Below are 22,718 nucleotides of genomic sequence, written 5' to 3'. Positions count from 1 at the left end.
TTTTATCCAGCAAGGGCTCCTTTTATTCATTCAGGGTGGGTTTTTGAAACTCAGTGCAACTTTATAAAGTCAAGGTGCCAGGAGAGTGAGCCTGCCACATGCAGGGAAGCATAAGAAGCTTGCGGAACCTCCAGCCCCATGGACACCCTCGACGAGCCTATGGCCATGGCTGCTGGCCCACAAGGAGCTGAGTGGACCTCAGAATGAGATCAGGGTGCCTGCTCCGTGTGAAGCTCAGGACCACTTCCATCTGTCCTCCACATATACAACAGTGTGCAAAACAATCTGAAAATAGCCTCACACAGGATCACAGAATCAGCTCCACTTGGCATCTCTTGGCCTAAGAAGCATTCTGGCCGTGCAGGAAGGGTCAGGCAGTTTCCCTTCTTCCAAAAGCCAGGGCATCGTCAGCTGCCTCTGGCCTGCCAGCTCAACCTTCACACAGGTGTCTCCTCTGCCACCTTCTTCAGGAATCCTGCTGCCAGCAGGGAGTGCTGGGCGGCCTCGGGGCCCTCCGCGTCCCGGATCTTCAGGTGTACTTTCTGGTTGGTCCTTCTCCATTCAGTGTATAGCTGGTAATGATAGCGGAAGGAGACCTACGGGGCAGTGCAGAGATGGGTGAGAAGGCCAGCCAGCCGGCCTCCACCCCCAAGGGAAGAAAACTGGACTCCTGAGACACTGGCCTTGGCCTGCATCAGGGTCGGACTCAAACTTCCAGAAGAGACAGCTGCAAGGTATTTTTCATACAGACTGTGCACACAAACCCATTCACTATTGTGGAGAAAGTCTCCACCAGTGTTCAAGACCCTGCAAATGAGAGGGGTCTCTCAGAGGGTGGAAGAGAAGTGGTATAGCCTCTTGGAAGGGATTAAATGCCACTGGGTCATATAATTGCCAAAACTTGGAAACCATCAAGATGTCCTTCAGTAAGCGAATAGATAAATAAACTGTGGGACATCAGATGATGAAATATAAAGCACTAAAAAGAAGTGAGCTATGCCATGAAAGGACATGGAGGAACCTTAAATGTATGTTACTAAGTGAAAGAAGCCAGTATAAAAAGGTTATAAACTGCATAATTTCAACTCTCTGACGTTCCGGAAAAGGAAAAACTATGGAATTGTCAGGAGTTGAGGATAGGAGAGGAGGGATGAATAGCTGGGGCACAGAGGATTTTTAGGGCAGTAAAACTGCTCTGTATGATACTGTCATGGTGGATACATGTCATGATATATTTATCCAAACCTATAGAACAGTGGTTCTCAAACTTCTGGCCCTTTAAATACAGTTCCTCATGTTGTGAGCCAACCATAAAATTATTTTCATTGCTACTTCATAACTGTAATGTTGCTACTGTTATGAATTTTAATGTAAATATCTGATATACAGGATGGTCTTAGGCGACCCCTGTGAAAGGGTCGTTCAACCGCCAAAGGGGTCACGACCCACAGGTTGAGAACCGCTGCTATAGAATGTACAACCCAAGAAGAACCCTAATGTAATCTATGGACTTGGGGTGATAATGATGTATCAATGGAGATTCATTAATTGTAAGAAATGTACCCTCTGGTGCCATGTGGATAGTGGGGGGAAGCTGTGTGTATGGAGGAGAATATATGAGAACTCTCTATACTTTCTGATCAATTTTGCTTTATTTATTAGAATCTTAAAATGTTCTAATAAATAAAGTCTATAAAAATTATCTACACTAATAAAAGAGAAACATGCAAATTAACCATCACTCTGCCACTCCGCTACAGCCACAAGTCACACCCACCAGCCAATCAGGAGTGAGTATGCAAATTAACCCAACTAAGGTGGCGGTGGCCATGGAGCTGGAGTGAGTAGGAGGCTTGGGTTGCCCCCGGCGATGGAGGAAGCCAAGCTTGCCCTGGGCTCCGTTCAAGGCTACAAAGTTTCAATTATAGAAGATAAATAAATCCCCGATACCTGCTTCCAGCCTGCCCTGGCCTCCGCTCAAGGAGGCGCTGAAAAAAAGAAAGAAAAAAAAAGGAGAGGCTGGGAGCTTGGGTCACCAGGGGGCGTGGCCAGCCTGAAAACAGCCCTCAGCCCCTCACCCAGGCTGGCCACACTCCATGGGGTGAGGGTGCCCGCTGGGGGGCTTGGACAGCCTGCAAACAGCCATCAGCCCCTCACCCAGGCTGACCAGGCACCCCAGGGGGGACCCCCACCCTGAAGGGGTGTGGCCCTAATCCGGGACACCCTTCAGGGCAAACCAGCCGGCCCCCACCTGTGCACTAGGCCTCTATCCTATATAATAAAAGGGTAATATGCAGATTGACCCTAACAGCAGAATGACTGGTCACTGTGACACACACTGACCATCAGGGGGCAGACGCTCAATGCAGGAGCTGCCCCCTCATGGTCAGTGCGCTCCCACAGGGGGAGCTCTGCTCAGCCACAAGCCAGGCTGATGGCTGCCAGCACAGCAGTGGTAGCAGGAGCCTCTCCTGCCTCCTCAGCAGCACTAAGGATGTCCGACTGCAGCTTCGGCCTGCTCCCCGCTGGCAAGTGGACATCCCCCGAGGGGTCCCAGGCTGCCAGAGGGATGTCTGACTACCAGCTTAGGCCCATCTCCTGGGGAGCGGGCCTAAGCCAGCAGGTGGACATCCCCCGAGGGGTCCCAGACTGCGAGAGGGCACAGGCTGGGCTGAGGGACACCCCCCCCCCCCAGTACACAAATTTTTGTGCACTGGGCCTCTAGTTTTTAAATAAATGTCAATGGTTCATACTCTTTGACCAAGCAAGTTCCATGAAACATTTACATGGATTGTACCCAAAGCACTGCTCATAACAGCAGGAAAAAAAAGGAAGAAAAATCAACATCAGAATTCATCCCAGACCCTATCAAAGGGGATTAGTTAAGTCAATATTATACACCCATACAATGAATGACTGCTGGATGGCTTCCCTTTTTTTTTAAAGGACATTAGCAAAGTTAAAACAAGCAGACTGCAAATCAGTACCTGTGTCATCCTATTTATATTTTTTAAAAATATAATGGTGAATGCAATGAAAAATAATTTTTAAGGAGGGAATACCCCACAGGCAGACAACAGTGGTTATACCTGAGGGGTAAGACCAGCCGTGGGCAAACTACGGCCCACGGGCCGGATCCGGCCCGTTCGGCCGTTCTATCCGGCCCGCGGAGCCGAAAGAGCGGAGGGTTCTCTTGCTCTCCCCTCCGCTCCTTCACCAGCAGCAGTGTTAACATGGCAACGTCGGGAAACACGGCCGCAGCTCCTTCTTCTGAGTCCAGTTTAAGAACCCATTGTGGCCCTTGAGTCAAAAAGTTTGCCCACCCCTGGGTAAGACTTTGGAGGCCCTTTTCTCTCTGAGCAAGGGTTCTAATGCCTGCCAGAGGCCTGAACAACTCCTCCACCCCAGTCCCCATCTCTCTCTTTCAGTAGTTTTTTTTCCTCAGTCTCTTGATTTACCCCTCTCTGGGTCTCTCATTCTCCTGCTCTTTCTTTCTTTCTTTCTTTCTTTCTTTCTTTCTTTCTTTCTTTCTTTCTGTCTGTCTGTCTTTCTTTCTTTCTTTCTTTCTTTCTTTCTTTCTTTCTTTCTCTCTCTCTCTCTCTCTCTCTCTCTCTCTCTCTCTCTCTCTCTCCCCCTCCCTCCCTCCCCCTCCCATTTTCCCTCTCCCCTCTCTCCTTCCCTCCCTCTCTCTCCCCCTTTCCTGCCAGCCCAGTCCAGTCTTGGTGGGCTCGTGGATGGCAGGGCCTACACTCAGCAATGGTGATCAGATGCCCTGGTCTCCTTGGAACAGAAGGCTCACACACAGCTCAGGGAACTAAACCTTGGTTGGGTTTGGAATCTGAAGTTTCACCCAGGGCTATATGGAGAGACAGGCAGGATCCCCCTACCCCAAGCCACTGACCAAACCCTGGTCTGGCTGCTCTAAGCCAGAGACCCTTAGACAACTGCGCTCTGGCTGATAGCCACTCACCAGCGTCCAAAGGACGTAGATGGTGAAGAGGGCAATGGTGAGGGCAATGAGCCCCACAGCCTCGAGCCGGCTGTGGAGCCGGAGGTGATCCTGGGCCCCGCGCAGGCACAGCCAGCCCGAGACAGCGGCTAGAGGAGTGATGAATAGGAAACACACCATGTCACAGCACAGCGTCCGCTTCTCTGTCCGAGGCCCCGGGTCCTTCAGCCACTGCCAGGGGTAAGGAAAGGAGGGAGCTGCTGAGAGAAGCTACACACCACCCTTCAGCTATTCCAACCTAGGGATGGGGTGCAAGACCTCCAGACCCTGTGCCTCCCTCTGCCAACACCGCTTGTGACCACTGGGCCCTGCAGGACCAGCCTCCTGCCTGGCACCTCCCTCCCTCCTTTCCTTCTTACAAATACTTAATGAGCCTAAAATAACCCAGGCACTGCTGGGCATCTTTGCCCCATTTGACAGATGGGGAAACTAAGAGGCACAGAGGGACTGACTCATTTGTGCAAACTTGCACAGCTAATTGCTCACAAAGCCAGGACTGAAAGCCAGGAAGTCTTGCTCAAGGGCCTGTGTGCCCTTGAACGCTGTGCTACACTGCCTGTCACAGATGAGTGGGCAAGAAAAATGGGCTTCACTCATGAAATTCTGATGAACAGGACAGAAAGGGTCCCTGCCCTCCAATGCTAATGGGGTGAGGTACAAAACAGAGTGTGTGCTCAAAGAGGGGACGGCCTTGCTGAGGAGGTGACATTGAGGACCAGATGAGCAGAAGGAGCCATGTGAAGAATGGGGAGACAAGCACTCCAGGCGGCAGGAACAGCAAATGCAAAGGCCCTGAGTTGGGAGTGTGTGACCTGGACAAAGTACGGTGGGAAGGAGGCCCATGTGGCTGGAGCATGAGGGGGAAGGGGGCTACAGGCAGGGCAAGCTCTCCTCCCACTGTTCTCCTAAGAGCCCAGTTCCCACCTGCCAGAAACCTTTCCAGAGCCCATACCTCAGCCCACTGTCATCACCCTGTAGCTCTCAGCAGCCCTCTGCCAAGCTAGGCAGGGAGGAGCACAAAGAGCATCCCAGTGGTCCGCAGAGCTTTAGGGAGCAGGGAGACAGCCATGCCTGGGAATGCCCTATCTCAGCCCAGACACATCCCACCCAGGCTCAATTTTAACCTCCCAGCAAGGACCACAAAACCCAGTGTGGCTGCTACCACCTCCTTCTGGGTTACTCTCCTCCTGCTTTATTTTATTTTTATTTGTATTGATTTCAGAGAGGAAGAGAGAGAGGGAGAGAAACACCAATGATGAGAGAGAATCACTGATTGGCTGCCTCCTGCATGCCCCTCACTGGGGATCGAGCCCGCAACCTGGGCATGTTCCTTGACCAATTATCGAACAGTGACCTCTTGGTTCATAGGTCAATGCTCAACCACTGAGCCATTCTGGCTGGGCTCCCCTCCTGCTTTAACTTGTTCCACTCTAGCCACTTGGGCTTTGTCAAACATACTTCGCTCTTCCTGTTTGGGGGGCCTTTGCACTTGCTGTGCCCTCTGCCAGGACTGCCCTCCCTGGGTTCTTGGCATTGCTGGCTCCTTTTCATTCCCCAAATCTCAGGTTCAGCGGTCACTTAAAGTGACCAATTTGGGGAGGGGGCACAGGGTTTGTCAGATCTAGAACCTTAGGCCTAGTTCCCTCCCCCCATCAGTGGACTCTACCCTAGAGTGGAGGAAGGAAGGACGTTCATCCTATAAAGAAGCTGCTTCCTCAGCCCACCAGGATCCCCCAGGCAGTTCCCTCTTCTGGACCCATGCCTGCCTTCCTCCCTTGCCCACTCCGACTTCATGCTCCTAAGCATACCTCTGTGAGGGGCCGAGGCCGCTTCTCCACTGCAAACTCTGTGTGGCACAGCTCACAGTAGCTGGTGTTGGATGAGGAAAGCCACCTCTCCAGACAGCTCTTGTGCACAGCGCCCAGTGTGCCAGTGCAGCCACATGGAGACAGCAAGCTCTCCCCATTCGCTCCCTCATGGCAGATCCGGCAGAAGGGACCATCGCTGGACACAGAGATGGGACATGTGAGCAATGATCAGGCTTTCTGCCTATATGCCTGCTTCACTACCCATTGGATTGCAAGCTACTTGGCAAACTCCTATTTATCCTTCAACACCCAGCTCCAAATGTCCTTTCCTTTGGGGAGCCTTCCCAAATCCCTTAGGTGGAGTGATGTGCTCTCTCCCCAGGGTTTCTGCAGCACTATTTTAGGCTCAGGGTGAGCATCTCTCTTTTTAAAAATGTATCTTTATTTTTGAAAATATTACAGATATCCCCCTTTTTTCCCCATTGACCCCGTCCACCCTGCACTCGCCACCCCTCCCAGGCCTTCACCACACTGGGTGAGTATCTCTTACACCTGTCTACCCAGAGTCCACTCCTTTTCCTGCAATAACATTCTCATTGTGCAATACCACCCTGATTGTCCTGGGCAACTCCCCCACCCCGCTCTTTTTTTGTTGTTGTTAATCTTCATCTGAACATATTTTTCTATTGATTTTTAGAGAGAATGGAAGGGAGAGAGAGAGAGAGAGAAAGACAGAAACATCGATGTGAGAGAGACACATTGATTGATTGCCTCCTGCATGCGACCTGACCTGGATCGGGGAGCAAACCCACAACCCAGTTACGTGCCCTGACTGGGAATCAAACTGTGACCTCCTGATTCATAGGTTGATGCTCAATCATTGAGTCACACCAGCCAGGCTTCATTCAATTCTTGGTCTTTAAGGACTAGGACAGAGCTGATGATACCTCTGATGACCTCAGTCCTGACCAATCAAAACACCACACGTCACCGGGCACAGGAACAATTTAGACCATATGTGATACAATCAAAGCCACAGGGAATTAACTTTTGAAATTCTGTCGTCGTCGTCCCCCCAACCCAAACTCCAGAACTACAGGCAGCATGACTGATGTAAGTCTAGAACTTCTGGTGGCAGCCTGGTCTCCACCTGGCATCTTTGAATGATGCCAAACAGAAAAACGGAAGAAAGCAGAGCCAAAAGACAGGGAAGGACAGACTTTTTAGGAAATCAATCAGAGGCACTGGATCTAGGCATACCTGAAGACCATGCTACCTGAAAACCCTGTGTGTCCAGGGAGAAGAGCTCCTTTGCCCCTCGACCCTGTGAGGCTCCGAAAACAGACACAGAAAGCATCATAGGGGAAGTCTCAGTCGTAGCCTGGCCTCTGGGGATGCTGGTGCTTCCTGGGCAGCTTAGGAGACTGGGGGCGTGGCTTTGGTGGGCCCCGAGGCTGTCTAGCACATGAGTATTGTTTTCCAGACATTTCTGCCCAGAAAGGACTGTGGAACATACAAAGGAGGCGGAACAAGAGAGCAGTTGTATTTTTGTGTGTTTTTTAAATTTTTATTTATTGATTAAAAACATTTTTTTTAGTTAATTCTCATCGGAAGATATTTTTCCCATTGATTTTCGGAGAAAGCAGAAGGGAAAGAGAAAGAGAGAGAGAGAGGGAGGGAGAGAGACAGAGAGAGAGAGACATTGATTGGTTGCCTCCCACATGTGCACACCCAGGCCAGGGATCAAACCTGCAATCCAGGTATGGACCCTTAACTAGGAATCAAACCCACAACTCTTCAGTTCTCAGGTCAATGCTCTAACAACTGAGACACACTGGCCAGGGTTTATTTATTGATTTTTAGAGAGAAGAAGGAAGGGGAGAGAGGAACACTGACCTGCTGTTCCACTCATTTACACATTCAATGGTTGAATCTTTTTTTTTTTTTAAGTAGAGCTTTTTTAACATATATTTTTAGTGATTTCAGAAAGGAAGGGAGAGGGAGAGATACAAACATCAATGACGAGAATCATTGATCCGTTACTCCTGCACGCTCCCTACTGGGGGTCGAGCCCACAACCCAGGCATGTGCCCTTGACCAGAATTGAACCCAAGACCCCTTCAGTCCACAGGCCGATGCTCTATCCACTGAGTCAAACCAGCGAGGGCCACTGGTTGATTCTTGTATGTGCCCTGACTGAGGATTGAACCTACAAACCTTGGCATACTGGAACAACGCACTAACCAACTGAGCTACCCAGCCAGGGCAAGAGAGCAGTTTTCCAGAAAACAACAGTTTTCCCTTGGAAACTGTTTTCCATTCTTTACTCAGCAGCTCCTGCTGGGGGGCAGGGCCTGACTGCTCTGAACCCAAAGAGCTGTGCTGACCCCTCATGTCTGCTTTCTGTCAAGGTGTTGCACATAATACAATGCAAGGTGTTGCTTCCTCACACAGGTCAAAAGGGTACTCCTGTCTACACTCTCACTCCACACCCTGATTCTCACACACACACACACACACACACACACACACACACACACACACACACACAGTTCACAGGAAAGGAACCCCAGTTCTGGAACCCAGCCTGGGATGAGAACCTTGAGGAAGGGCCCCATCAGTTTAGGGGTGTCCTGGGAAACCCTACTTTGGAGGAGCAAGTTCAGAGAGAAAAACAAAACAAAAACAGATTCATGACTGCGTACTTATGTACTGAGCACTGTTGAAGTTCAACATCTTGGATTAACTTGTCTGTCCACAGGAAGCCTCGGAGGAAGGTGCCCCATTTTAGAGATGGGGAACTGGAACTCCACGGGATAAACTCAATTATGCAAACTCTCACAGCTAGTTATCTGCAAAGCTGGGTTTGAATCCAGGAAATCTTGCTCCAGGGCCTGTGTACCCTTGGCCACTATGCTACACATATTGCCTGCCACAGATGGTGGGGCAAGAGAAATAGACTTCACTCAGGAAAATAATGCACATAATACAAATGGAAAGGAAATGGAGTGGGGAAGTCGGTAATATATGCACAGATGCCCAGTGGGCTGCCCAGAGAATGTCCCAAGAGCAAGAGGAGGAAGAAAACGAAGAGGCAGTAGTAGAAAGCCAGGGGAAGCATAAATGCTCTGGGAAGTTTCTAGAAGGGCCCGGGCCCACTTACAGCCTGGTGGGCAGAGCACTGAAGGCTCAGGGGCTAGAGGGGCCCCAAATGCTTGCCCTAAGCCTGAGCCTTTGTGGATTGTGCTGGGCCCTGGAGACACCACCTGGGCCTTCAACTTTTTTTTTTTTTTTAAATATATTTTATTGATTTTTTACAGAGAGGAAGGGAGAGAGATAGAGAGTTAGAAACATCGATGAGCAAGAAACATCGATCAGCTGCCTCCTGCACATCTCCCACAGGGAGATGTGCCCGCAACCCAGGTACATGCCCTTGACCAGAATCGAACCCGGGACCCTTCAGTCCGCAGGCCGACGCTCTATCCACTGAGCCAAACCGGTTTCGGCTGGGCCTTCAACTTTGTCCTCTGCAGGTTTAAGGGTCCAGAACTTTCCGCCTCACCTAGTTTCTGCCATGGGCCCCCAGGAATCAGGGTCTCCCTTGAAGCAAAATGAAAGGCTTGATTATTATGAAGGCATTGGATATTATATCTTTGAGCCCCACCCCACTGCTCGCAGATGACAGAGAGTGGATAGGAGAGGAATTACAGGGGAAAGGAGAGGGCGGGCGAATGGTGACCTGGTTGCATGGCCTATTCCAATCCCCAGAACCTGCTGGCAGTGGTGGAAGGATCCTCATTTATTCCTGGGAGACTGGCCAGGAGGCTGGAGGGAAAGTCACATCTCAGGATGATAACAGCTCTTTGGAAAAACAGCAGCCTTCCCTCTAGGAAGGGCCAATTTGCCCTCGCCTTCAGCCTGGACAGGATTGAGTTGCATCAAGAAACAGCGGGGAGAGGAGAAACCAAGATGGCGGCATAGGTAAACACCAGAAATTGCTGCCTTGCACAACCACTTCAAAAATACAACGAAAAGACAAAACGGACATCATCCAGAACCACGGAAGGCTGGCTGAGTGGAAATTCTATAACTACAAGGAAAGAGAAAAGCATACTGAGACTCAGAGGAGGTGCGGAAGTAAAGTGCAGAGGTACGGAGGGGCACGTGAAAAGGGCTGGCAGCTGAGGACACGGTTGTCTTTTTCAATCGGGAGGGAGTCTCAAGCTCCCGACTGCTCTGAACTCCAGTCCCGGGCGAGTCTCTGGGGACCCAGACTCATACAGGGAGAAACTGGACTGTCTGGCATCAGTCAGAACTCGAGGGTGACTTTCTCTCAGAGGTGCTTGCAGCGATTACCACCGAGGGACACTGAGAAGCGGGGCCTCTTAGGGCAGGACTGAGGAGCAGCCATAGCTGTTTGCTCTGCCCTGTTGATCCCCTGAAACTCCGCCCCACCCAAGCTATGCGCAGAGGCTTTTGCATATGAATGACCTGGCCCTTTGCAATCTGAAAATTACCTGACAAACTGCAGCTGGATCAGAGAAACCCAGAACATCCAAAAGAAAGCCCAAGGCCCCAGAGCAGCTTGCATTGCTTTACAGCTGGGCTCCTGCTGGGTAGCCTCAGGCAGAGGCTAAATTAGCACCTCCTTAGAGATCCAAGAGCCAGTGTACCCAGTGGTTAGAGTGGGACCATCCAGATTACAACTCCTCAGATCCATAAGGGACATACTCAGGGGGCAGACTCAGTGAGCACCAAAGTCCCACTGAAGCAAGTCTTTCCCCATAAGGATGGCTCCAGCACAGAAGTTCTCCCACTGCAGACACAGCTGATTCTCACAGCCAATTGGCCTGGAGGTCAACCCTCCCAGTGATACCTACAACAACAATCAAGGCTTAACTACAACAAGACTGTGCACAAAGCCCACAAAGGGGTGCACCAAGAGTGTCCACCTCTGGTAATTGGGGAGGCTGACCCACTGGGCCCTATAGGACACCTAGCACACAAAGCCACTCCATCAACACAGGGAAGCAGCCAAAATGCGGAGACAAAGAAACAGGTCACAAATGACAGAAATGGAGGAAAGCAAACTACTGGATATAGAGTTCAAAACCACGGCTTTAAGGTTTTTCAAGAATTTTCTAGAAACCGCTGATAAATTTAGTAAAACCCTCAACAAGTCTAGTGAAATCACTGATAAATTTAGTAAGACCCTCAATAAGTCTAGTGAGACCCTCGAGGATATGAACAAGGACCAACTAGAAATTAAGCATACACTGACTGAAATAAAGAATATTATACAGAGATCCAACAGCAGACTAGAGGATCGCAAGAATCAAGTCAAAGATTTGAAGTATGAAGAAGCAAAAAACACCCAACCGGAAAAGCAAAAAGAAAAAATAATCCAAAAATATGAAGATAGTGTAAGGAGCCTCTGGGACAACTTCAAGCATACCAACATCCGGATTATGGGGGTGCCAGAAGAAGAGAGAGAGCAAGATATTGAAAACCTATTTGAAGAAATAATGACAGAAAACTTCCCCTACCTGGTGAAAGAAATAGACTTACAAGTCCAGGAAGCAGAGAACCCCAAAGAAAAGGAATCCAAAGAGGACCACACCAAGACACATCATAATTAAAATGCCAAGAGCAAAAGACAAAGAGAGAATCTTAAAAGTAGCAAGAAAAAAATAGTCAGTTACCTACAAGGGAGTACCCATACGACTGTCAGCTGATTTCTCAACAGAAACTTTACAGGCCAGAAGGGAGTGGCAAGAAATATTCAAAGTGATGAATAGCAAGAACCTACAACCAAGATTACTTTACCCAGCAAAGCTATCATTCAGAATCGAAGGTCAGAGAAAGAGCTTCACTGATAAGAAAAAGCTAAAGGAGTTCATCACCACCAAACCAGTATTACATGAAATGCTGAAAGGTATCCTTTAAGAAGAGGAAGAAGAAGAAAAAGGTAAAGATACAAATTATGAACAACAAATACACATCGATCAACAAGTGAATCTAAAAATCAAGTGAATAAATAATCTGATGAACAGAATAAACTGGTGAATATAATAGAATCAGAGGCATAGAAAGGGAGTGGATTGACTATTCTTGGGGGGAAAAGGGGTGTGGGGGATGCGGGAAGAGACTGGACAAAAATCGTACACCTATGGATGAGGATAGTGAGGGGGGGTAAGGGCAGAGGGTGGGGTGGGAACTGGGTTGGAGGGGAGCTATGGGGGGGAAAAAGAAGAAAAACTGTAATAATCTGAACAATAAAGATTTAATTAAAAAAAAAAGAAAAGAAACAGAGGGGAGCCCTAACCGGTTTGACTCAGTGGATAGAGCGTCGGCCTGCGGACTGAAAGGTCCCAGGTTCAATTCCGGTCAGGGGCATGTACCTGGGTTGTGGGCACATCCCCAGTAGGACGTGTGCAGGAGGCAGCTGATCGATGTTTCTCTCTCATTGATGTTTCTGACTCTCTATCCTTCTCCCTTCCTCTCTGTAAAATATATTTAAAAAAAGAAAAAGAAACAGAGGGGAGGTTGCTGCTGCAGAGCTGCTTTTGGAGAGGTGACTTAAAGGGCCCGCTGCACGTTGCCGCCCCTCGGCCCGCCATGCTGCTACCCAAGCCACTGCTGCTCAGCCTTCTCGACCTGGTTGCTGCTGAACCTGTCGTCTACTTCAAGGAGCAGTTTTTGGACAGAAACAGGTGGACCAACCACTGGATCGAATCCAAACACAAGTCCCATTTTGGCAAATTCTTCTTCAGTGCCATCAAGTTCTACGGTGACCTGGACAAAGATAAAGGGCTGCAGATGAGCCAGGATGCCCAATTTAAGTCTTGTCTGCCAGAGTTGAGCCTTTCAGCAACAAGGACCAGTTGGTGGTGCAGTTACCTGCGAAACATGAGAACATCGACTGCGGGGCGGCTATGTGAAGCTATTTCCAGATAGTTTGGACCAGACTGACATGCACGGAGACTCTGAATACAAAATCATGTTTGGCCCTGACATCTGTGGCCCTGGGACCAAGAAGGTTTGTGTTATCTTCAACTACAAGGGCAAGAACGTGCTCATCAACAAGGATATCCGTTGCAAGGATGATGAACTCACACACCTGTATACACTGATTGTAGGGCCCGATAACACCTACCAGTAAAAATTCACAACAGCCAGGTGGGGTCTGGCTCTCTGGAGGATGACTGGGACTTCATGCCACCCAAGAAGATAAAGGATCCTAATGCTTCAAAGCCTGAAGACGGGGATGAGCGGGCGATGACTGATGACCCCACTGACTCAAAACGTGAGGACTGGGACGAGCCCGAGCACATCCCTAACCCTGATGCTAAGAAGCCTAAGGACTGGGATGAAGAGATGGATGGGGAGTGGGAACCACCAGTGATTCAGAACCCAGAATACAAGGGCAAGTGGAAGCCCAGAAGATTGACAACCTGGATTACAAGGGCACTTGGATTCATCCAGAGATCGACAACCCCGAGTATTCATTTCCTGATAGCAGTATTTATGCTTATGAAAACTTTGCCATTCTGGGCCTAGACCTCTGGCAGGTCAAGTCTGGTACCATCTTTGACAACTTCCTCATCACCAATGATGAAGCGTATGCCGAAGAGTTTGGCAACGAGACGTGGGGAGTCACAAAGGCAGCAGAAAAGCAAATGAAGGACAAGCAGGATGAGGAGCAGAGACTGAAGGAGGAGGAGGAGGCAGACAAAGATGAAGATGAGAAGGAGAAGGAGGAGGAAGATGCTGCTGGCCAGACCAAGGATGAGCTGTAGGGGCCACAACATCGCTTCCAGGGCTGGACTGAGGCCTGAGCGCTCCCATCACAGAGCTGGCCGCAGCAAATAATGTCTCTATGAGACTGGAGAACTTTCCTTTTTTCCAGGCGGGTTCCAATTTGGGGTAGATTTTGGTATTGTTCCCGCCCCCCCCTCTTTTTTTTATTGGTGTTTTGTCTCTGATTCTTCTTTGCCCCCCATCTTTTTTGACATCTTTGCCTTCTTCTGTCCCCTTCTCCCCCTTAGATCCCCTTCCAACCTTGGGGCATGTGGGGTGTGGAGTAGCCCCAGGATCAAGATTTCATCTGTTCTCCTTCATGGAGCCAGAGGGGGGCAGGAGAAGAGGAAGGATCCCTCAGCCCCCCAGCACTGACAAGATTGGGGCTCCTAGGGCCTGAGCTCTGATACCCCCACCAGCTCCCTTTCTTCCCTGCCTCCATTACTGGGCCACTTGGTGGGGCAGTGGTTCCAGCTCAGCTCACACTGAGAATGTAAGAACTACAAACAAAATTTCTATTAAATTAAGTTTTGTGTCTTAAAAAAAGAAAAAAGAAACAGAGGGAGGCCCTATCCGGTTTGGCTCAGTGGACAGAGCGTCAGCCTGCGGACTGACAGGTCCCAGGTTTGGTGCTGGCCAAGGGCACATGCCTGGGTTATGGGCTCGATCCCCAGTGTGGGGCGTGCAGGAGGCAGCTGATCAATGATTCTCTCTCATCATTGATGTTTCTAGCTCTCTCTCCCTCTCCCTTCCTCTCTGAGATCAATAAAAATATATTTTAAAAAAAGAAACAGAGGGGAGCCTTAGCTGTTTTGGCTCAGTGGATAGAGTGTCAGCCTGCGGACTGAAGGGTCCAAGGTTCAATTTCAGCCGAGGGCACATGTCTAGGTTGTGGGTTTGATCCCCAGTAGGAGGCATGCAGGAGGCAGCTGATCAATGATTCTCTCTTATCATTAAGAGGCCCGGTGCACAACATTCGTGCACTGGGAAGGAGGTCCCTCAGCCTGGCTTGCGCCCTCTTGCAGTCCAGGACCCCTCGGGGGATGTCCGCCTGCTGTGGAGGTGGGAAAGGCTGCTGCCACCACCGCTGCGCTCGCCAGCTGTGAGCCTGGCTTCTGAAGCTGGGCTCGCTGCTCCTTAGCACTGCCTTGGAGGCAGGCGGGAGAGGCTCCCGCCACCTCTGCTGTGCTCACCAGCCATGAGCCCACTGGCAAGCCCTGCTGAGTGCACTGACCACCAGGGGCAGCTCTTGCGTTGAGAATCTGCCCCCCGGTGGTCAGTGCATGTCATAGCAACCAGTCATTCTGCAGTTCGGTTGATTTGCATATTAGCCTTTTATTATATAGGCTGTTTCTATCTCTCTCTCCCTCTCCCTTACTCTCTGAAATCAATAAAAATATATGTAAATTTTTAAAAAGAAGCAGAGGGGAGCCCTAGCTAGTTTGACTCTGGATAGAGCACCAGCCTGCAGACTAAAGGGTCCCAGGTGATTCCAGCCCAGTGGTGGGCTGAGGCAGAGGAGGTTAGGGGCTATCAGGCAGGCAGTGGAGCAGTTAGGGGCCATCAGGCCAGTGGGGGAGCAGTGAGGGGCAATCAGGCCAGCGGGGGTGCAAGCTTTGTCTCGGATGTCCACCCTAATTAGCATATTACCCTTTTATTAGTATATATAGCCAAGACATGGAAGCAGTCCATTAACAGACAGATGGATAAAGAAGATGTGCTGTATATATATAATGGAATATTACTCAACCATAAAAAAATGAAATCTTACCATTTGCAACAATGTAGAGGGTATTATGCTAAGTGAAGTAAGTCAGACAGACAAAGACAGATACCATATGATTTTACTTATACATGTATGTGGAGTCTAAAGAACAAAATAAATGAACAAATAAAACAACACAAAAATACTCTCATAAATACAGAGAACAAACTAATGCAGTGGTTCTCAACCTTCCTAATGCAGTTCCTCATGTTGTGGTGACCCCCAACCATAAAATTATTTTCGTTGCTACTTCATAACTGTAATTTTGCTACTGTTATGAATCGTAATGTTAATATCTGATATGCAGGATGTATTTTCATTGTTACAAATTGAACATAATTAAAGCATAGTGATTAATCACAAAAACAATATGTAATTATATATGTGTTTTCCGATGGTCTTAGGCGACCCCTGTGAAAGGGTCATTCGACCCCAAAGGGGTTGCAACCCACAGGTTGAGAACCGCTGAACTAATGGTTGCCAGAGGGGACTGGAGTGAGGGAATGGGTAGAAAAGGGTAAGGGGATTATGAAGTACAAACTCCCAGTTATAAAATAAGTCACGGGGATGTAGTGTACAGCACAGGGAATACAGTCGATAATATTGTAATAACTATGCTACTAGACTTGTTGTGATGATCACTTTGTGTAAAGCACGTAAATATTGAATCACGATGTTATACACCTAAAACTAATATAATACTCTATGTCAACTATAATTAAAAATAAAATGTTAAAAACACAATAGCTTGCTCTCCCTCCAGGGAGCACACCTATGCCTTTCTTCTCTCTCAGGTGCACATCTCCTAAAGGGTCCCCATGAGACTTGCAACCAGGGGAGCAATGGATAGTGGCATCTCGTCCCAGGCTAACCCCCTGAACCTGTCCCCAAGGCCCCCTTTGACTTTCCAGTGAGCCAAAGAGGTCCTCCTAAGCTAATCTCTTTTCTATAACATTTCCAGTGAGCCAAAGCAGCCCCAGCCAGGCCCCCTCCTGTTGCTTCTTTTATCCTAAGCCCTTCCTTGTTTCTCTGTCCTCAGCTTTAATAAATGTACTCTCAAAATAAATGAATAAATATATAAATAAATTTTCAATTTAAAAAGACAACACAAAAAAGTAAAATAAATAAATAAAATCATGGGAACAAAAACTGCCTTGGAGAAGGTCAGAAGGAAAAGTGCTAATCTCATCTGGGCTCAGGCAAGGCTTCCTGGAGGAAGTGACACCAGGCAAACTTAGTGAGTGACAGGGAGCTCCCTCCAAAGCCCAGCAAAGCTTCCATCTGCTTCTTTTTATGTTTGAATGAAAAACTTATCATTAGTTCTGATACCTACTACAACATGGATGAACCTTGGGGACATTAAGCCAGTCAGAAAGGACAAATACTGTGAGACTCCACTTATATGAGGTGGGAGAGGAGTCAGATCCATAGAGACAGAAAGTAGATGGTGGATGCCAGGGACTGAGGGAGGGAAAGGGAGAACTGTTGTTTAATGGGGATAGAGACTCAGATTTACATGATGAAAAGAGTAAATAGATGATGGCAATTGCACAACAAAGAGTAGGAATGGATGACAGCGATTGCACAACAATGTGAATGTACTTAGTACTACTGAACTATGCACTTAAAATGGTTATGATGGTAAATGTTATGAGATATATATAATGATTTCAGAGAAGAAGGGAGAGGGAGAAAGAGGTAGAAACACCAATGATGAGAGAGAATCACTGATCAGCTGCCTCCTGCACACACACCCCTGGGAATTGAGCCTGAAACCAGGACATGTGCCTGACTGGGAATCAAACTGTGACCTCCTGGTTCATAGGTTGACACTCAACTCCTGAGCTACATGGGCTAGGCTATGTTATGTATATTTTAACACAATAAAGGAATTGGGGGGGGGGGGAACTTACGCGTTAAATCATATCAAATAAACAATATATTAAACTTGAAAAACTGGTGGCTATTTTAAATTTGAATAAATTCAGGTAGATTTAAATTTGTATGGGTTGTTTTTTTTTTTTAATTCTTTCCTTGGAACTGATGACAAATTGGTGAACGAGGCAGATTTAGCTCACAGATGGGTCTGGAAGGCCAGCACCAAGATTTAAACACATTTATCAAATGTGGGCGAGGTGGTAAACCTACCTGTGTGCACTCTGTGTGGATCACAGCAACGTACTCTCAGCACAACCCAATTGTGTCTCCAATTTAGAGATATGGGGGTAAAGCAACTTGCCCCAGGTCTCGCCGGGAGGGAAGGCTCCCCTCAGCATTTCAGCCCAGGTGCTGGGAGTGACCCTCTGCACTGCTAACCTTTTCTTCACACCGCCTCTCCAAAGTATGAGCTACTTGCCACATTTCATCTCCCGATTTCCCGTAATAAACTGGACTTCTGGCCTTTCCTGAAGAATCAGACCTTCCCAGCCTGGGATCCTTTCTCTGACCCATCCAGATGGTCCACTTCTGACCACAGTCTGGGAGGAAATCACTGGGCCCCGGAGTGAAGTGAGTGGCGATAAATACACCTGCTCGGTCACCACTCACCTCGGAGTGTCCAAGACCCGGATGACAGTGGAGATGAGGCAGCCATCCCTTGAAGTCACCTGTGCCACATACTGGGGTGGCCCGAGGCCTGCGGCCTCCACGACTTTGGAGAAGGCAGGGCTGCCAGAGCAGTCACATAGGGAGCCAGGGAGGTGGCAGCAATCACCCGTCGTCATGGCCACAAGAAGCACCACGTCCTCAGGGCCTGAGGCCCATTGTCCCAGGAGCCTGGGGAAAAGCCAGCAGGGAGGTGAAGGGAAGATGTAAGTTTTTTATTGTGTAAGTTAGTGAGTAGGACACAGATCAGGGTTTGAATCCAGCTCTCTCAGCCTCAGTTGCCCAATCTGTAAGATAGAGCTTTGTAGGGGTTGTGAAGATTCAAAAAGATCACACATGCAACTCAGCCCAGGCCTAGCACATACCAAGGACTTGGTTATATGACCTCTAACTCTCCTAAAAAAGCCAGCCTGGTTCAGCCTTCAGAGCTTCCAGGCTACCCAAAAATTCACCTTAACAGCATCTAACAATTACTGAGCACCTACTGTGTGGCATGCCCTATACTTGGGGCTTTCCAATGCCAGAACCACGCCCACCAATCATGTGGAGAATGGTTCTCTGTGGACTGAATTCCTAGGACTGGGTTCAGAACAGATAAACCTACCTGAGTGGGGCAGAACAGCGCTAGTAATTTGGCCCCACAGACAAGGATGGTAAATCACCTTGACCCATCTGGTTCATGGTCTCTTGTACAGCTCAGAACTCCTTGGCACTTCAGGCCAACAAGGAAGTGGTGCACACTGGGGAGGACTTTGGCAGCCTCTGTCCCCACCAGAGCAGCTGCTCTAAGCCATGCCTCTGTTCTGGAGGTGACGCCATGGGAGATAGCTGGAACTTCAGACAGCAATCTGAACTCAGGTCTGGGTAGGTGACTTTAGCAGGATTTGGCCCCCCAGTCCAGGGTCTAACCTGCCAGAAGGAACCCTTGGCAACCCCCTTGTCCCTTCCAGACCAGCCAGAAGATGTATGTGTTTCCCTCTGAGAATTTCGTGAAAGTACTAGACGCCCCTCTTGATGCCTGTGGAGGTCAGTACAGGCGCCCTGAAGCTAAGGATCTGTCCCCCAGTTGTCTCACCCTTTATCTCAGGGGCTTTGAGCCAGAGACCTCAGAAATACTCACTGATGTACCCCACAGTCAGCTTTAACCAATCCCTGCCATTAAAATCTGAAACCCAAAGAGACAGAGTCAGAGGAAAGCAGCATAAGTTATTGACTAACTTTTTGCACCAGAATAGTCTGCCAGTGGATCACTGCCCTCTGAACAGCTTGACCAGCATTATCTTAGCCAACATGCCCTTCTGAGCCTCCACAGCAAGGCCAACCAGTATGAGCCAGAGGCAGAAGGAGCCAAGAGGAAGGGTGCCTGACTGAGATAATACCTGAAGGGCAGCGAGCGGCCTGCCATGTTGTGTGTACTGCTGTCCCTTCCATGTGCCTACAATCAGAACTTCTGGCCCAGAGGTCAGCAAGAAAGTCAATGGCCTATCCAAGAGAATGTTCCTGCCCCTCCAAGGATCAACCTTAACATTCCTGCAAGGAATTGGGTATTACAAGAATAATCACAGCTCCAATATATTAGTTCTACTATTGCTTTTACTATCAGGGGGGAAAACTCACTGGTATATCTGTTAATGTAAAGCCTGCAAATAACAGTAGTTACTCTTTATTAAGGACTTAATACATACTAGTACTGTGCTAAGCTCACTGTACTCTAAAAAGTTAAGTGTCCCCTTCAAAGGTCACCTCCCCAGAAAGGCCTTCCCTGACCATCCTGGCTAAAGTGCCACTGATGTCCACATTATTGCCCTCACAGAATGTGCCCCACTCTGAGATGCTCTTATTTCTTCATCTACTTGTGTAACCACTTCTGTCTCCCACGCTTTAGGGAGCTCCATAAAGGAAGGACTGAACTGGACTTGCTCTCTGCTGTCCCCAGCACCTGACCCTGTGTCTGGCATCGAGTGGCTACATTAATTTCTCTGTCCCTACTCTGTGTAAGAGCAGACCTGTGTTATTAAGAACAAGGTCTCGCCCTGCCACCATGGCTCAGTTGGTTGAGTGTCATCCTGTGCACCGAAAGGTTGCTGGTTCCATTCCCGGTCAAGGCATATACTTGGGATGCGGGTTCAGTCCCGGGTCAGGGCACATAAAGAGGGAAAGTTTCTCCCTCTCTCTAAAATCAATAAAAACATTTCAGAAAAAGAAAGGAAAAAAGAACAAGGTCTCTTGATTTGCCAGTGCCCATGGAGGGAATCAGATGTTTAGAGGCTAGAGGTCTTTGCAAACCACAGAGGTCTGGGCTCAGAAGAAACCAAACTCAAGGCTGGACACAAGGATAGAATGGCTGCAGGCTAGACTCAGCTGTGGGGCTGCTGGGATGGGAAAGGAAGCCAGTGTCTATGGCAAACCTGGTTCAGTGCTCTAGAGATAGATTTCACCGAATCTTCACAATAGACCCACAAAGTAAGTCCAATAATTACCCCCATTTGTGACTAAGGCTCAGAGAGAGGCAGATACTTGCTCAAGGTCACAAAGCTAAGAAGGCACAGTGCCAGAATTAAGTTAGTCCAGCCCTAGCTGGTGCTCAATGGTTAGAGCATCAGCCCATGGACTGACGGGTCACAGGTTCTATTCTGGTCAAGGGCACGCTGTTGCAGGCTTGACCACCTGCCTCTGTTGGGGCACGTGTGGGAGGCAGCCAATCAATGGATATTTCTCTCTCTCTGTCTCTCCCCTTCTCTTCCACTCTCTCTAAAAATCAATGGGAAAAATATCCTCGGGTGAGGATTAATTTAAAAAAAAAAGTTAGTATAGTGAGTGGGTCTGGGACTCAAAAAGACCTGGGTTTTTTCAAGTCCTGACTCTGTCATTGATGATGTGTGTCCTGGGACAAGTCACTTTGCTTTTCTGGGCCTCATCCTTCTCTGTCAAATAAGTTGGAGTTGGTGGACTATGTCTGCCGAGGCTCAGTTCCTCCAGTGAAGCTTGCCCTTGGCTAGGCCTGTCTCGGTGGCACTATGGCACCACAACCTTTCCACATCTGCTCCAGTCTCCTTTACTGAAAGAAGGAAACCAAAGGAAAAGAAGTCAGGGGCCCTAACTCCCCGCAGTGTGAGCTCAGGCCAGCTGCTTTGGTCTCTGGCCTTGCTTTACTCATCTGAAAAACAGTAGTCAAAATGATACCCAGCTCAAAATTCCACAAATATTAAGAAGTCAATAAATAGACCCTGGGCTGGACAGCCCAGTTAGTTAGAGTGTCATACCATTACGCAAAGATTGCGGGTTGGACGCCTGAATGCATAAATAAGTGGAAGAAATCAATGTCTCTCTCAAATCAATACATGTTTTAAAGTTAAAAAGAGTCAATAAATATTACCTCTTATTATAATTGCCATCATCAGTTTACATACAGGGTTGTTGAGAGGGTTTGATGAGACAAGGCACAGGGTGGCACACAGTAAGTGCTCGATAAATGCTCACCTTTAAAAAAAAATAAATGCCTGTGAAATGCATTCATTCCTCTTCATTCACCATAGAGAGGCTCCTGCTCCTATGTGCCCTTCAGTAATTCCCAGGCCCTGCCCTGGAGGTCAGGTTCAAAGCCCAGTCCTGGTCTTATTTGCTGTGTAGCACTGGGCAAACCTTGACCGCTCTGAGCCTCGATTTCCTCTTCTGAATAACAGGGAACATTTCTAATACTTGCATCTATTATGGTCCCTAGAAGAGTAAATGAGCCAATCATATAAATTCTGTTTCGAGCGCCCACTAACTACCAGGCACTCTGCTAGCATGTCCTTTCTACAGGGTGCCTGGTTCACCGTTATTTACTATTTTTCAGGCAGAACCCCTTTGAGAAGAAGGTTGAAGAAGGACACTGGTCACTTACTGACCGCCTACTGTGTGCCTGAAACTCTCAGAGGCCACCGCCAGAATCAGCCCTATTGGATTGACGCTGGGATGATCAGTTTCACAGATGGGGAAACCGAGGCTCAGAACCTCCCGCTGCCCTCGAGACGGGAACTGCAATCCCCTCGTCCTGGGAAAGGTTGAGACCGCGGGTCGGAACCCGGCCGCTTCGCCAGGGGCCAGGCTCCAGGATCCGGCCTCGAACCCGGGGCCGGCCCGCGGACCGGCGTCCTCTGGCCCCACCCGGCCACCCGTGCGCACCTGATCCGCGGCCGGGCCGGGAGGCCGCGCAGACCCCTCCTCTCGCCCCGGCCCGGGTCCCGGCCCGGCCAGTCCCGACAGCACCTCTAGCTCCGCTCCTCCGGCCGGCACCTGCGTCCCGACACCGCCCGCCAAGCAGACGGAGCCGGGGGCCAATGGTGACCGCCTCTCGACCGCGCCGGCCAATATCTGTGCACGTCCAACCCAGGGAGGCGGGGCCGAAGGCGACAGGGCGTCCGGGCCGCACAGGGCGCCCCGCTGCGCTGCAGCGGCTGGCTCCGCCCCCGCCACGGCCTAGCTCCGCCCCCTGTCCCAGCCCCACCACCAGTCTTGGCCCCTCCCTAATCCGGCAAGGAGCACGAGAGGGGCTGCTAGCGCCACCTGCGGGCGACCAGTGCTTGTTAATAAAACCGTTACAGAATTTGAGTGTTTGCCACCTGCCTTAAGCTTCCCATCAATCCTAGGGGAGGGAGACACCATGTGGTCACATTTTACAGAGGGAAAACAGAAGCCTAGAGAGGTTAGGAGACCGTGGAAGAGCCAAAGCCAACATCATTCATGCAAT

At 49.2% G+C, this 22,718-nt stretch overlaps 1 protein-coding gene and 1 pseudogene across 5 annotated transcripts; one reads left to right on the top strand and one right to left on the bottom strand.

The window, feature by feature from the left end:
* On the bottom strand, positions 1-22,334 carry MARCHF2 (membrane associated ring-CH-type finger 2). 5 transcript variants are annotated; one of them, XM_059695908.1, is made up of 6 exons: positions 22,154-22,334; positions 17,930-18,157; positions 5,818-6,013; positions 3,971-4,180; positions 1,951-1,988; positions 1-596 (listed from the first exon to the last, which is right to left on the bottom strand). In XM_059695908.1, the coding sequence occupies exons 2-6, from the start codon at positions 18,103-18,105 to the stop codon at positions 530-532; spliced, it is 687 nt and encodes a 228-aa protein (XP_059551891.1). In that variant the 5' UTR covers positions 18,106-18,157; positions 22,154-22,334; the 3' UTR covers positions 1-529. The 5 variants fall into 5 exon arrangements, with proteins under 5 accessions (XP_059551891.1, XP_059551889.1, XP_059551888.1 ...); XM_059695906.1 differs by lacking the exon at positions 1,951-1,988 and adding an exon at positions 21,363-21,466 and having other exon boundaries at positions 22,154-22,330; XM_059695905.1 differs by lacking the exon at positions 1,951-1,988 and having other exon boundaries at positions 22,154-22,328.
* LOC132234680 (calreticulin-like) lies at positions 12,373-13,831 on the top strand (annotated as a pseudogene).
* Positions 22,335-22,718: the final 384 nt, after the last annotated feature.

This window comes from Myotis daubentonii, chromosome 5 (genome assembly GCF_963259705.1).
Source record: "Myotis daubentonii chromosome 5, mMyoDau2.1, whole genome shotgun sequence".
Taxonomy (NCBI): Eukaryota; Metazoa; Chordata; class Mammalia; order Chiroptera; family Vespertilionidae; genus Myotis; species Myotis daubentonii.
The sequence above is the reverse complement of the archived record's forward strand: the minus strand, read 5'-3'. Positions and strand labels throughout refer to the sequence as shown.